The 16,329-nt window shown below is 44.7% G+C and overlaps 1 protein-coding gene across 1 annotated transcript; it reads left to right on the top strand.

Annotated features, from left to right (window-relative positions):
* Positions 1-11,224: 11,224 nt before the first annotated feature.
* Positions 11,225-15,197, top strand: LRIT2 (leucine rich repeat, Ig-like and transmembrane domains 2). The gene is made up of 3 exons (XM_034775163.1): positions 11,225-11,334; positions 11,695-12,476; positions 14,389-15,197. The coding sequence occupies exons 1-3, from the start codon at positions 11,225-11,227 to the stop codon at positions 15,195-15,197; spliced, it is 1,701 nt and encodes a 566-aa protein (XP_034631054.1).
* The last annotated feature ends 1,132 nt before the right edge of the window (positions 15,198-16,329 follow it).

Here is a 16,329-nt window from a genome sequence, read left to right as displayed (position 1 = left end):
CTTGCCTCATAACCTAAGTCATGCAGAACGCAATGCCATCCACAGCCTCAGAAACAACCCTGACATTATAATCAAAGAGGCTGATAAAGGAGGTGCTGTTGTCATCATGAACAGGTCTGACTACCAAAAGGAGGCTGCCAGACAACTCCCCAATACCAAATTCTACAGGCCACTTTCCTCAGATCCCACTGAGGAATACACTAAGAAACTGCACCATCTACTCAGGACACTCCCTACATTAACACAGGAACAAATCAACATACCCTTAGAGCCCCGACTGGGGTTATTCTATCTACTACCCAAGATCCACAAACTTGGAAATCCTGGACGCCCCATCATCTCTGGAATTGGCACTCTCACTGAAGGACTGTCCAGATATGTGGATTCTCTACTCAGACCTTACGCCACCAGCACTCCCAGCTATCTCCATGACAGCATTGATTTCCTGAGAAAACTACAATGCATTGGTAATCTTCCAGAAAACACCATCCTAGCCACCATGGATGTGGAGGCTCTTTACATAAACATCCCATACACAGATGGAATACAAGCTGTCAGTAACAGTATCCCTGATGATGCCACAGCACAACCCTGGTTACTGAGCTCTGTGACTTTATCCTCACGCACAATTATTTCAAATTTGGTGACAATATACATCTTCAGACCAGTAGCACCACTATGGGCATCCACATGGCCCCACAATATGCCAACATTTTTATGGCTGACCTGGAACAACGCTTCCTCAGCTCTCATCCACTCACGCCCCTTCACTTCCTATGCTACATTGATGACATCTTCATTATCTGGACGCATGGGAAGGAGGCTCTGGAAGAATTCCACCACGACTTCAACAGCTTCCACCCCACCATCAACCTCAGCCTGGACCAATCTACACGGGAGGTCCAATTCCTAGACACCACGGTACAAATAAATGATGGTCACGTTAACATCACCCTATACCGAAAACCCACCGACCACTATGCCTACCTTCATGTCTCCAGCTTCCATCCCGGACTCACCACATGATTCAACGTCTACAGCCAAGCACTGAGATATAACCACATTTGCTCCCACCCCTCAGACAGAGACCAACACCTACAAGATCTTCACCAAGCATTCTCAAAACTACGATACCCACATGAGGAAATAAGGAAACAAATCAACAGAGCCAGACATGTACCCTGAAGCCTCCTGCTGCAAGACAAGCCCAAGAAAGAAACCAACAGAACTCCACTGGCCATCACCTACAGTCCTCAGCTAAAACCTCTCCAATGCATCATCAGTGATCTACAACCCATCCCGGACAACGATCCCTCGCTTTCACAGGCCTTGTGAGGCAGGCCAGACCTCGCCCACAGACAACCCGCCAACCTTAAGCATTCTCACCAGCAACACACACCACACCATAGTAACTCTAACTCAGGAACCAATCCATGCAACAAACCTTGATGCCAACTCTGCCCACATGTTTACACCAGCGACACCATCACAGGACCTAACCAGATTAGCCACAACATCACCAGTTCATTCACCTGCACGTCCACCAATGTTATATACGCCATCATGAGCCAGCAATGCTCCTCTGCTATGTACATTGGCCAAACTGGACAATCCCTACGTAAAAGGATAAATGGACACAAGTCAGATATTAGGAATGGCAGTATACAAAAACCTGTAGGAGAACATTTCAACCTCCCTGGACACACAATAGCAGATTTAAAGGTAGCCATCCTGCAGCAAAAAAACTTCAGGACCAGACTCGAAAGAGAAACTGCTGAACTTCAGTTCATTTGCAAATTTGACACCATCAGCTCAGGATTAAACAAAAACTGTGAATGGTAACCAACTACAAAAGCAGTTTCTCCTCCCTTGGTGTTCATACCTCAACTGCTCGAAGAGGGCCTCATCCCCCCTGATTGAACTAACTTCGTTATCTCTAGACTGGTTCTTGCCTGCATATTTATACCTGCCTCTGGAAATTTCCACCACATGGGTCTGACGAAGTGGGTATTCACCCACGAAAACTTATGCTCCAATATGTCTGTTAGTCTATAACAGGGGTCTCAAACATGCGGCTCGCATGCGGCCTGTAGGGTTATTATCTGCGGCCCACGAGCCCCTCGTAGCCACCCTGCCCTCTCCCAGTGTTTACCTACAGCGGCTCTGGCCAGACGTGCACCGGGGGCAGGGCAGGCTCCCTCTGGGAAGAGGCTAGAACGTAGGGAGGGTGGGGGGCAGAGGGGCTGTGTGTTGCTGTTGCTTGAGGCAGCGCCCCCAGCAGGTCCAATTGGCTGGGAATGGGGAACCGCGGCCAACGGGAGCTGCTGGAGGGTCTGCCTGAAGCAACATCAACACACAGCCCGTCCACCCCCCTTCCCCATGTTCCAGCCTCTTCCCGGAGCAGTGCGGGGCAGGGCAGACAGACAGGCAGGCAGGGAGCCTGCCCTGCCCCCCGGTAGGTGCTGGGCCAGATCCTGCCCCCAAACCCCTCCTGCAGCCGAACCCCCTGCCACATCCTGAACCCCTGCCCTGAATCCCCTGCCTCACCCCACACTCCTCTTGCACCCCGACCCCCTGCCCTGAACACCCTGCCTCACCCCAACCCCTCCTGCATCCCAACCCACTGACCTGAGCCCCATTCCGCACCCCTCCTGCATCCTAACCCACTGCCCTGAGCCCCATGTCACACCCCTCCTGCACCCTGACCCCCTGCTGTACCCTGCATCCCTCCTGCACCCCGACCCCCTGCCCTGAACACCCTGCCTCACCCCAACCCCTCCTGCATCCCAACCCACTGCCCTGAGCCCCATGCCGCACCCCTCCTGTACCCTGAGCCCCTGCCACACCCCACACCTCTCCGGGGCAGAGTTGGGGTGGGGATTTTTGGGAAGGGGTTGGAATGGGGGCAGGGAAGGGGTGGGAAGAGGCAGGGCAGGGGTGGGGCCTCTGGAAGGGGTGGAGTGGGGGCAGGGCTGAGGGCGGTGGGGGTGGGAGGTGTTAGTAATGCGGCCCTCGGGCCAATGTACTAGTCCTCATGCGGCCCTCATGGTCATTTGAGTTTGAGACCCCTGGTCTATAAGGTGCCACAGGACTCTTTGCCCTGGTCTACAATACGAGTTTAGGTCAAATTTAGCAGCATTACAGCGGTTTAATCCTGCACCCGTCCAAACGATGAAGCCGTTTTTTCAACTTAAAGGGCTCTTAAAATCGATTTCTGTACTCCTCCCCTGACAAAGGGATTAGCACTGAAATTGACATCGCTGGGTCAAATTTGGGGTAGCGTGGATGCAATTCGACGGTATTGGCCTCCAGGAGCTATCCCAGAGTGCTCCATTGTGACCGCTCTGGACAGCACTTTGAACTCAGATGCACTAGCCAGGTACACAGGAAAAGCCCCGGGAACTTTTGAATTTAATTTCTTGTTTGGCCAGCGGGGCGAACTCAGCAGCACTCGGCAGCACAGGTGACCATGCAGTCCCCGCAGAATGTGTCTACGTTCCCCCTATCATCTCCGTCCCTGAGGTTAACGCAGATTAGAAGGTGAAAAAAATGCACTTGCGATGACATGTTTTCCGAGCTCATGCAGTCCTCCCGCACTGATTGGGCACAGCGTAATGCATGGAGGCATTCAGTGGCAGAGGCATTGCTTAACGGTAAAAGTATCATGGCTCGCTAGCGATCCTGCCTGAGCTAGGTCACTGTGTCAGCCTTGGGCGGGGGCATGACCGCTTTGTGAGCAGGAAGACCATAGATATGGACATTGCATTAGGTAGCTTCTGTAGCTAGAGAAAACATTCCTGTGCAGTCAGCAAAGTCTATGGCAAAAAAAGAGAAGCGCCGTAGTGTAGTGGTTATCACATTCACCTAATACACAAAAGCCCTGTAGTGTAGTGGTGATCATGTTCACCTAATACACAAAATGTCACCAGTTCAAAACTGGGTGGAAACAGGTCATTGTTCTTTTTTCTGACTCCTCTCTTGCATTTTCAGTCTTAGAATAGACTGCGCTGTGAAATTTTACTTTGAATTATATCAATTATGAGTTAAATAATATGGAAGCTCTCTCTCAGTTATAGTCCCGGGTTCCTTACCCTTTCAGCTGCTCTGATAAATTAACGTTTTTGTTAGGGGCAGGGGAAAATTTTCATGAAGCCTTTTATAGGGACTAATGCGATCTAGGACTCTGAAATAATCTTAACGTGGCCCACAGAGTGCAATCCTTCGTTCTGGATTTGTCATTCCACAAGCTGAATTGCTCCTTACTACTGTCCAGGCTTCATGAGCCATGGGAGCAAGGGGCAGGCTGGGGTAGGTGCGACTGCGCGGTGCTGCCGACTGGGAGAGCAGCCTGAGGCAGAAGCCTCCAGCTCGCATGATATTCCAGTCAGGACTGAATCTCCATGAGATGAAACTTAAAGAAGAGAATGACCTGGAGTCACTCCCATTTAGTGCTCTAAGAGGAGGATAGCCATGTCTGTCCAGCACCCCTGATCGATCTCACCGAGGTCTGCCAGCTGAGCAGGACCCCGGCTGGCAGAAGCCGGCAGATGGAGCCCCAGACCGGCAGCGGGCTGACCCGCTCAGCCCACTGCCTGGCTGGGGTTCTGATCATCCAAGCAGGCAGCAGGTTGAGCGGGTCCGGTGAAGGGGACCCCAGAAAAAAGGCGTGAAACGATTGTCTGCCATTGCTTTCATGGAGGGAAGGAGGGCGGGGGCGACGACATGTACCCAGAACCACCCGCGACAAAGTTTTTGCCCCATCAGGCATTGGGAGCTCAACCCAGAATTCCAATGGGCGGTGGAGACTGCGGGAACTGTGGGATAGCTACCCACAGTGCCACGCTCCTAAAGTTGACGCAAGCCTCAGTACTGTGGACGCACTCCACTGAGTTAATGGTCTTAATGGTCTTAAGTGGAGACACACACAATCAACTATATAAAATCGATTTCTAAAAAATCTACTTCTATAAATTCGACCTAATTTCGTAGTGTAGACATACCCTTTGTCGCTTTTTACACATCCAGACTAACACGGCTACCCCTCTGATACTTTTTTGTGTGCCTTCCAGGTTCTGGTGGATGGCTGTGTGAGTTCCTTGTAAGCAAATGTCTAGCAGTTTCACTAGGTTATTACTCTTGATGCTAGCATCCTGTTGTATCCTCTATCAATATCCAATTTAGCTATCACTTAATCATTTACTGCCACTGCAGCCAAATCATCAGGTTGGACGTGAGCCCTGATTTTATTAGGCACTGGTACAATGGTGTAGTTTTACGCTCTTTCCTCTCTCCTTTCACTAAAAGGAGCTGCTTTTGAGCTCTGTTGGGACTTTTTGTGGTCTTTTTGGAGCTTATTTGGGGAATTTGCAGACTTTTTTGACCACTTTTCACAATATTTCCAGAAATATTCTCTGGAAAGATCCTGTATCAACTGGATATTTTCTTTCTTTAGACAACCCATGCTGCATTTTTGGCATTAGCTAGGATGTCACATTAATGAATAATAATAATTCACAAACAAGAAACTTCATGTAACATTAGTTGAGTTTGCTCTGATCAATAAATTAAACCATAAAAATCTAGGAAATACAAAATAAAGGATTATAAGGTTGCAAAATCAAGCAGTGTCAATTCAGGAAAACCCAACCTGACTGTTTTACCATGCAAGCTTTATTTGGACTTCTTGTATGCATTATGAAACAACCTTTAATTACGTGATCCTGTATTATATTTTGCCCAGGACCTCTGTCTGGTTCATTCAGTGCACAGGACAGTCCTGCCCTGGGGATGACTAGTGGTACATGCCATCAGGAATTAACTAGTGTGGCTGGCTGCCTGCAACTATATTGAACTGACAACAGTCCTATACAAAGATTTACTATTGAGAATGTGGATTTAGTATTTGTTTAAGTTTGACTCTCTGGCCAACAGATCGCTTCAGCTACAATATTTTATTAAGCATAAGTTTCTAAGTTTAACACTTATCTTCAAGAATATGTATGTAGATTTTACAGCACTTAGAAAAATTGTCTGCTAAACTGTACACTACTATCAACCTTAACTATTGAGGTGGTTCTGCTCTACTATAATGCTTACAACAGCTGGGAACATTAGTTTGAAAAGGCATCTTCTGGCCTGTTTGTGCATTAGTTTTAGCGCCGTGAGAACTAATGGATGAAGAAATGAGACCAGAGAGATGACAGTTTTCTTTCTTTGTTTTTAATGTATTTATTTAAATTGCTTTATTTACTTTTGGCCAAATAACCTAAAGCTGGGGATAGTTTACTAGTTACAATCATTATTCTGAAAGTTAACAACTGCACATTTCTGAGCATCTCACATTATGATTTGTCTGTGGTCTGACCAGAAAAAGTAGTACAGAAAAAGCAATGTGATTGCTGTTTATGGAGTTGTCAATAAATAGCTATACTCCATAGATGGCTAGCACTTTCATCATGGATCTCAAATATACAGATATTAAATAAGTGAGTCCTAATTTATGACCCTTCCCTCATGTCGGTCCACTAGAAGTTGGGGTTGATGAAGGTGTTGCAAAAGGTGCCTTCTTTCCACATCTCTCTTAAGAATATAGATATATAATATTCTTATGCCTTGCAATGGTTTATTACTTTCAAGCACTGCCATTTGGGTAGCGTGTACTTCCTTCTCTCCTCCTTTGCATGATTCAGGCTCTTCAGAGCCATAACTGAATCCTAAGCTTCACAAGGTACAGCGAGGAAAGTGAGAGCTGTATGTGAATCACTTAAATGCAAGTATGTCTTAAGAAGCTCCCCATAACTCACAGAAACACTGTAGCACAATAGTTGAGGATAATAGGTACTGAAGACTACCATAGCCTGTTGAATCTGTAGGAGAATTTAGGTAGACAATATCATTATTAGGGTTGGGATTCAGCCAGGATAATAAGGGTCAATATTCCTTATCTTGATGCGGTGTGATCTTTAATGATGGCAAGCGGCCAGGACACTGGTTTTAAACCTCATCTAAAAGATGACATCTCAGCTGTTGCACAGCAAAAGGGCAGATCCAGAGAGCCCTCCTTTGACTGGGTCCCAACAGCCTCTTCTCACCAACATATTCAACACCAGCACAAAGCCCTTCTTCCCAGTGCACAGGGAGCAGAGAGGGTCCCTGCATAGATGCTTTGCCTAGCCACACCTGGGGTTAATTGGTATGAAAGGGCTTGCACTGACCATCTGCCAACATGTGAATTTCCCCTGCTATGTGGGGGAATGTATAATACGTTTTTATAAAGGTATTATGCTCTTAGAATATTTATAGTAACCAACTGTAATACAGCAATTTATATTCTGGTGTTATCACCGTTTCCCCCTTCTTTAGACCAATACCACTGAAAACCAGCATTCTGCTAGACCAGGAGTCTGTACTGGGCTCCTCTGAGAGCTCCTCAAGGCAGCCTCTTAATAGGATGGAAGGATTATTGCTGAACAACAGAGGACACTTCTTGCCCTCAAGAATTGCATGTGTTGTCGCTGTAGCACTCCCTGCTTAGCTACCAAATGCAGGAGCCTTTTCTTATACCCTTTACTTAAGCTAGTTTAAAGTGATGCTAGAAATATTTGCAAGGAATAATGAATTTCAAATTACCATGGACAGTCTCCATTTTCCTGTAGTATAATAAATTCTTGGTGAGATGAAGCTCACCAGCCTTTGGAGCAGTTGCAGCTGAGGCTGAAATTGCTGTCAGCAGGGCAAAGAGAAGACTGCTTTGAATTCTATCCACACATTGGGATAGCAACAGCCAGGCTTATAAAAGTGATTTTAAAAGTAGACTTCAAGGGCCTGATCCTTTAGCTGGTGTAAATCAGTGTCATCCTGGTGACCTTAAGGGAGTGAAACTGATTTATACTAGCTGAGGCTCAGAGTCTATATTTCTCACTACTTTTTTATCTACCTTTAAATTATGTTCCAGACTGCCACCGTCCCTAAATGCTGGAATCAATCTCAATCTAGCAGGATTTCCAAAGTGCCTAGCACCATAATGTCTATGCAAGTATGCTCAGCAAGCTGTGTCAAGTCCTGTGGTAGACTAACTTTGCAAATTACTGATCCGAAAATTTCCCTCCCCCCACCCCAGTTTTCATATATGTTACTACTAAAAGAAGGATAATGGCAAATCCTTCTCATCTTACTTATATGAAAAGACCCATCACTACTCCCATGAGAGAGGGTGCCAGGATCTGAGACATCATTAATCTTTAGTTGTCTGGTTGTTTTTATAAAATATCTCAGCTGTTTTGCAGAGTTGTACTTGCATATTGAATTTTTTTGTCAATATTCTCTTTGCACTATTTTAATGCTTAGATTAATATATCCAGAGAGCAATGGGCTTGTTTTGCCTCTCCTGGACATAAGTTTTACATCACTATGACTCCCCTGGAGTTATCTGATTGGCACCAGTGTACCCATTACTTTTAACTGTATTATCCTTTCTCCTTAATATCAGATAGGAGTGTAGAGGCTTTGCCTCTTTTAGGGCATGATTCTGAAGACATTTAGCACTGAGCATAGCATTTACAAGGTCAATGGGACTATTCCTTGGAGTTAACACTACACCCAGTAGTAAGCATTGACGGGATCAGGCCAAAAATGTGGACTGTTATGGAGGATTTAGAGCTGTTGTTTGTGCCTTTCTCATACATTAATTCCTTTCAATGATCACTTATTGATATGTAAAAATATATCATTTCAGTTGAAAAATGGCAAAGTTCCACACCACAGGGTATAACTGGGTGTACAGTGCAATGGAAGTTAAATCCTTATTATAGATTAGCTAATGCCATAGCCCGACAGGAACCCTAGTATCACTACATGTTAGATTCATTCCATAAATCACTGAGTACACCCTGTGAAAAAGATGTATGTGATTGCTCTACAATGCATTGTATAGATCTGAGCCTTCGCCCATTGAAATTGAATGCTAAACTCCACGTGACATTAAAAAGCTGCAAGATCAGACACTATGTTTACAGTGTTGACAACTGCTGTACTATCAGAAAATACCTGAAAGCCATGTATAGATTTAATCTGCCAGTGGAAAACTATAAATACCTTTCTATCCTGGTCTTGTAAGGTTATAGGTTAAGTAGGTTCACTCTAATCTCAATTTGTGACCCAGCTTCATGCTGATTGGTAGCGTGGCTAATCTCTTTTCCATTGACAGTGATGCCTGCTGTAAACTGTAATAAGAACTGTGCACACTAGATGTCCTCAGGAGAACATGGATACATCACTCTGAAACCTTCAGGTGAAGGCTGACAATCATAACAACACATTAGGGGTGAAGGTGCACAGTGAAACTGAAATGTACTAACCATGGGGAACAGGGACAGTTGGGGAGTGGGAGGCGGTTTGGGGGAGTCGGTGTGGGTGTTCTGTATGAGGGATGGGAAGAAACTGGGGCAGAGCGGGAGGTTGGGGTGTCATGGTTAGGAAGTGAGTGCTCTCCCACAGGAGTAGAAGATGGTTGGGGTGTCAGGGATAGGCGGGGGAACAGAGTGGGTGCTCTGCATGGGGAGTGAGGGGAGCTACTGAGACTTGGGAGGGAGCAGGTTGGGAAGGGGGGTCTTGGCAGACCCGCTTTCTCCATGAGAGTAGCTGCTTCTGGCCTGATCCTGAGTGCCATGGTGGCTGCTTCAGCCCCTCTGGCCCTGCTCTCACCTCCACCCCTACCAGTTGCAGAGCCCTGCCCAGCCTGAGCATATGAAACAACTCACTTAAGATCAACACATGGGATGGGAACATAGATCAACCCCCACAATATTACCATTGTGGAGGCATTAGGCCAGGGGTGGGCAAACGTTTTGGACCAAGGGCCACATCTGGGTATGGAAATTGAATGGGGGGCCATGAATGCTCATGAAACTGGGGGGTTGGGATGCGGGAGGGGTGAGGGCTCAGGCTGCAGGGTCTGGGGTGGGGCCAGAAATGAGTTCAGGGTGCGGGAAGGGGCTCCAGGCTGGGGCAAGTGTGTGTGTGTGTGTGTGTGGTCTCCAGCTGGTGTGGGGATGAGGGGTTGGGGGTGTAGGAGGGTGCGCCAGGCTGGGACCGAGGGGTTCGGAGGGCAAGTGAGGGATCAGTGCTGGGGCAGGGAATTGGGACGCGGGAGGGGGTCAGGGGTGCAGTCCCTCAGGCGGCGCTTACCTCAAGCAGCTCCCAGAAGCAGCGACATGTCCCTGCTCCATCTCCTATGTGGAGATGCGTCCAGGTGGCTCTGCGTGCTGGCCTGTCCACAGGCGCCCATTGGCCTTGGTTCCCAGCCAATGGGAGCAGCGGTGGTGGCGCCTGCGGATGGGGCAGCGCGCAGAGCCATCTGGCTGTACCCCTACATAGGAGACGGTGGGGGGACGTGCCGCTGCTTCTGGGAGCCATGCGGAGCCATGGCATGCACAGAGTGGGACAAGCCTCAACCCCGTTCCCCAGCTGGAGCACCAGAGCTGCGCAAGCACCAGACTCCGCTTCCTGGCGGGAGTTCGAGGGCCAGATTAAAGCGTCTGAAGGGCCGGCTGCGGCCCCCGGGCCATAGTTTGCCCACCCCTGCACTAGCCCATACCCCACCCCTACGTCTGCCACCTCTATCTGTAACAGCACTTTAGTTGCAGGAAAAAATAGTGTAATATTTAAGTTTTCCTGAAGAATTGCTACATTTAAGGACAGATTTTTTGCTCTTGGGGTATAGTACTTTGTTCTGCAAATAGTGCCATTCATTTAATTGGAATGACTCACTACAAAATCTGAGTAAAGGGGATAAAATCTGGCTTTTAATACGGAGTGTCTACTCAGATGATCACCATTATAATTCTAGGAACCAAGGGAGTTTAAAATTAATTAGCTAAACATTTCTGTGTGGAGAGAAACAGAAGCTGTTCGATTTTTGGCTACTTTTGAATATTTCAGAGAAAGATGTGTTGTCTAAACATTATCATCCAGTTTAAATAGCACTCACTTCACTATTTCATTGGCCAATGGAGATTTTACCCAGGAGATATTAATATTTTCACTTGGTTCCATGGATGATTTTGGAGATTTGAGGTAGAAAATTAGCCATGTTACATGTATCTCTTCTGGTGTGGTCTCAGGCAGGGCTTACTCCTGCGTCAAGAAAGATTATGGCTAATAGGATTTGGTACTTGGAAGCTGCTGGCATGTCTGGTACACACCCTGTGTTTTCTTAAAGAAGAATATGGACCCCATTCGTCGCATCATTTTTCTTCTTCTGGCCTTTTACAGGATAAACCCAGCTCTTTCTTATTGTGTTATAGGATGCTCCTGCTCCAGTGATAGCTTTGGAAGGTAAGAAATGTTGGCATCTTAATAATAATCTTCAGAAGAGTGTTTTGGAAATTCTTAGTGTGGATTGGGCAGTCTTGTGAATACTAGCCAATAATATATGGCCTTATGTTGTGGATAGCTCTAATATTGTTTGGGTATTACTAGTTTGAGTACATAATAAGATATCTGGGATATGTATTTTAAGATAATTTTTATTGGGTTAAATTTTTCTTTTGCAGGGAGAGGGAAGTTAACCATATCTAATAATACATTGCTTATGAGAGTGTCCTGTTTCCAGTTCCCAGTATACATATTAGGTAGAACAGTTTGTTACCCAGGAGCACAGTGTGTTAGCTAACGCTTTACTGATTTCCTCTCTAGGAGTTTGCTGTGCATGTCTACATCCCTGAGAAAGATACCTGCAGACATCCCTCAAGACATCAGAAAAATTAGAATAGAAAACTCTCATCTAACAGAACTGCCTCGTGGGTCATTCTCCAATGCCAGTGCCTTGGAATACCTTTGGTTGAATTTTAATAATATCACAGTTATGCACCTAAAGAGCTTAGAATACCTGAAGGATCTGACAGAGCTGAGATTGCAGGGAAACAAGTTAAGTTCAGTTCCATGGACAACATTTCAAGACACTCCAGCTTTAAAAATATTGGATCTAAAGCACAATAGACTGGATGTTCTTCCAGAGCATGCACTCAGGTATCTGCCCAACCTGACCTACTTAGACTTATCCTCAAATCAGCTTACTGTCATATCCAGGGATGTCTTCTATAATTGGCCTGTGTACCAGAAAACCCAGCAGTCTGAGAGGAAGATGGAAGCTATTTCCAACGCTGTCCTGGCTTTACATGATAACCCATGGATCTGTGACTGTCGCCTTAGGGGATTTGTCCAGTTTATCAAATCTGTTAGCCCACCAGTTATTCTGATGAATTCTTATTTAACTTGTTCAAGCCCTAAATTTAGGGCAGGGAAGTTCTTTCATGAAGTGGAGCTCAACAGTTGCATGAAACCATTAACCTCATCCCTTGACTCCAACCTGACTGTACATGTGGGATTGAATGTTACTATGGTTTGCTTGGTAGAGGGCAGCCCCTCCCCAGCAGTCTGGTGGACCTATGGCCTAAAACATTTAAGGGCATTTAATGGTAAGCAATGGTTTCTATTTTTTATTTACAATGTAAGGAGTGCGAGTTAGTTCCTTGTCTACTAGTGAGTCATTCATACATCACCTAACCATTAAAATTATTTGAAATAACACAGTTAGCAGGCTCTGGTCAGAAACGGCGCAGAGCAGTCATGGAGACTAAGTGCAGCAAAGCTATTTCAAGTAGGATTTCAGAGTCAATTTGGGAAGGGAGAAGCAGAGACTTTCACCAACAAGCTTCTCTCTTTTCTGTGATCATAAGTATGGTGAAAAAACAGGAGACTGTGGAAAAAAAAGATAGATTGTCCAAGGGCAGGTGCTTACAGGCCTTTTCCTGTTCCTAACGTTTCTTATGTTCTTATGGCTTTTCACACAGACAATACAGCAGCTCTGTTATCTAACTGCTAATGTAAACCTACAAGTTTTTCTACAAACCAAAATATATTCCCCTGGTTCTTGCATAAAACAATAGGTCACAGAGTTTGCTTGCTCTATTCCCTTCTGGATTTTGTCTCTCTTAATGAAGTCATCTCTTCTCCAAAGACTACAATCCAAAATTCATTACCACTCCTCTTTTCCCCCCACAGCTTAGATCCTTAGAAGACTCCATCTCATACTGACTGCCTTCAGTAGTACAATTTTCATAAGATCATTTTTTATAATGCATCCAATTTTCTACACAGAATTCTGAGTGGCACTAACACTCCTGATAATTAAACGAAATAGTGTTAATCATAAATCCCAGAATATTATTTGCTTTTATTTTAATGTTTTATCAGCATTTGTTATTTTCCCTTAACAAGCTACATATTACATCAATTCTATATATTCTCTCTTGTCATATATCCATAACCACTGTATCTAAATAGATTAGACAGAATATTTTCAACTAGTAGCAAATGCTATTGTTAAGATTGTTTTTCAGTTTCCATCCAATCCACCATATGTTGCTCATAATTTTCTTCAACAAATTCCTTTGAGGCTGAAATTTGCCTTGTCTAGTATAATGGACGATAGAATTTAGCTCAGAATACATGTCCATATCCATTAAAACACTTTCTCTTTGATTTATTATCACTTATGGAAGCCATTTGAACTGCAGAGCATGTAAGAATAAGGAGGCTTTTGCTGGGAGATAAAAATAGGAACTCTTTGTGCATTTCCCCTCGATTTTTTTTCAATGATTTCACCTGTATTTAAAAAATCTGTATGTGTGTACATCAGCAATCCAGCACAATAATGAGCAAATGTACAATAACAACCAGTAAGGCAATGGGAGAAATGCGATTAAGATACTGAATATCATCACTACCTTCCAAGGAGCTAGGGAAACAGTGATTTCAACCAAAGAATCTGAAAATGATGAAAATATATCATGACATTTTCCTCTAATGTTGATCTCAGCTGAGTATATATCTAAGCCTGGACAGCCTAGGTAGCAATACACTATGTCCACACCTTGGGTCATATGTAACTTTTTGCTGACCTAGTTGTTCATCTGTATTTAATGTAGTCATAACAACTGTGTTCTGCATTTCTCATGAAGCAAGTGGGTTATCATGTTCCTGACCTATTTCTCCCCTCCTCCCCAAAGCACACATCTGCCATGTGATGTCATGCTGTTCCCATGAGATGGAACATTATTCAATGAGTTAGACTGGTTAGAAAATGGAGGGGCAGGTAAAAGAAACAGCCACAATATTTTCATGAAATTTTAGGTCTGAGGTTAGTTTTTGTTTGGGATTTTGAGTCATAATTTCCTGACCCCCTACCTACCAAGAAGTCCTTATTTCTCTCAGGGTAACTCACAGTCAGGGGATGAAGTGAATTCCTAGAGTCCCCATGCCTATAACACAGCTGGTGGTGAGTAGTACAGCCTGACATGTCTGCTCTTGCTCTCCTTTTCTCTCCAGTGTCCACTACACACATCAGTGAAGATACAATGAAATCAGAGTTGGTGATTCCTTCAGCTCACCTTATGGATGAGGGCAATTACACCTGCACCGCTGCCAACTTCATTGGCAACACCTCTACTGTAATCTCCCTGAAGATCCAGGCTCCCAGAATGGTAGCTTCTTCCTCGTCTTTCTCTTCCTCTGTCTCAGAAGAGAATGCCTATGTTGATGTGAGGATTGCCAAACAGACGGTGTATGGAATTACGCTGGAGTGGTATGCAGTGACTGAGAATCCAGGAGAAACTTGGTACACCCTCCACTTTGGGAAGTATGACGACTCCAAGAAGGAGATGATTTACATTGGCCCGGGCACCAACACATACTCAGTCAATGACTTGCTCCCAGCTACCAAGTACGAGGTGTGTGTCACTTTAAGGAACCAGACACCCCGAAAGGGCCAATGCATTGTGTTTGTCACAGGCAGTGACATCAGTGAACTGGAGCAGAGGGAGAAGCTCATCCATATCATCATCATTGTGTGTGCCATGGTGCTGGCAGTCCCCGCTGGGATGTATGCGTGCACCACAGAGACCCGGCTTAACTGCATGGAGAAGTGTGCTGGATTCTGCCACAAGAATCGCAAAGGGCAGAAGAACCTGAGAGCAGGCAACAAAGAAAACACCTTTGACAGCTTGCCAACGGGCAGCGAGGAGGGGCTGTGTTACCGAGACTCCAGTGAAGACAAGAGAAAGCCAAGGTCTCCGGAGGACAAGGAGAAACCCGACAAACACAAACCTAATCACAGAAATAGCGCTGATCTCTATTAGCTGATAAAAATTCAATCCCATATTAGAGTAGATCAAGTTAAATATGGAAAGGTCAACAAAAATGTACATACACCTAGGGCTCTGTGTTACATAAACACTGGGCATGTGCTATGCAGACATACAACCTTGTTTTTCAAAGGATTTTGGCAACATCTGAAACTTTAAGGAAAAGCGGGGTTATTGGTAAGCAGGAGAGTAATGCATGACATGCACATTGCTGGCAGGGGAGCCGATATACATACTTCCAGCTACCTGGGAAATTCAATTAAATAGAGGACAGATACATGGCATTGTAATCTTTACAAATTATTTATACATGGACAACCCTTGGGGAAATTACTGAGATAAATTTATTCTAGTATTTTCACACACACATATATATATATACATCCATCCTATTAACTATTTGAGCCACAAAAATGGCTCCTTCAGCCCTTACCGCAGCTTAATGCTGAGACAAAATGATATCCAATGATGAAATTAAATTTAGTCAGTCTCTCACTTGCATAGCTTAATTGACCAGAGAGTTTCAGAAGTGGAAAAGAATTATTTTTGCTCTCTCATTGTTAAATACATGCTTTTATCCTGTGCTCTTTGGAGTATCCATATGTACTGCAGCATTTGGGGACAGTGAACACTAGAGGTTTCAAGATGACTTTCCTTACATCCCTGTTTCACTTGCTTATAACTTTCCAGAGCTTTGGTCTTAGTGCAAATTGATATGTTTTTGTTATTTTTTGTTGGGGGTAAGTTCACAGGCAAAAAAAATATTAACAGTTTTTGAGTTATCTCCATGTGAAAATAAACACTTTTTTTTTCCATTTTGAAGGAAATTAAAGAACTATTTTGCACATAGATGATTGAAAAACAGCTGCACTTTGTAACATTAAACCTCACATGGAGCTAGCCCTCAAAGAGGAATAGTCTCTGATTATCTGAAACAAAGTGTTAAGTTAAATATTTAGCTGTGCTATTATTGGGTTACATCAACAACTGCATAACTAGTGTACTAACTAAGATCCAGAACCTCAAAGGTATGTATCTTTGAGACTCTGGGCCTATGTGTCTTTTTAGTTAAGATCTAATCTAAAGCTGGTACAAAAATGCCAGTTGTCTTATGTAGGAATCTTTT

Source organism: Trachemys scripta, chromosome 7, assembly GCF_013100865.1.
Source record: "Trachemys scripta elegans isolate TJP31775 chromosome 7, CAS_Tse_1.0, whole genome shotgun sequence".
NCBI classification, from domain to species: Eukaryota; Metazoa; Chordata; order Testudines; family Emydidae; genus Trachemys; species Trachemys scripta.
This window is presented reverse-complemented; position numbering and strand designations above follow the sequence as displayed.

Excerpts from the sequence above, each read along its gene's own strand:
- LRIT2 (XM_034775163.1), top strand. The coding sequence starts at position 11,225 with ATGGACCCCATTCGTCGCATCATTTTTCTTCTTCTGGCCTTTTACAGG. Across the intron at positions 11,335-11,694 it reads TCCAGTGATAGCTTTGGAAG|GAGTTTGCTGTGCATGTCTA; the intron begins GTAAGAAATGTT and ends TTTCCTCTCTAG. Across the intron at positions 12,477-14,388 it reads ACATTTAAGGGCATTTAATG|TGTCCACTACACACATCAGT; the intron begins GTAAGCAATGGT and ends TTTTCTCTCCAG.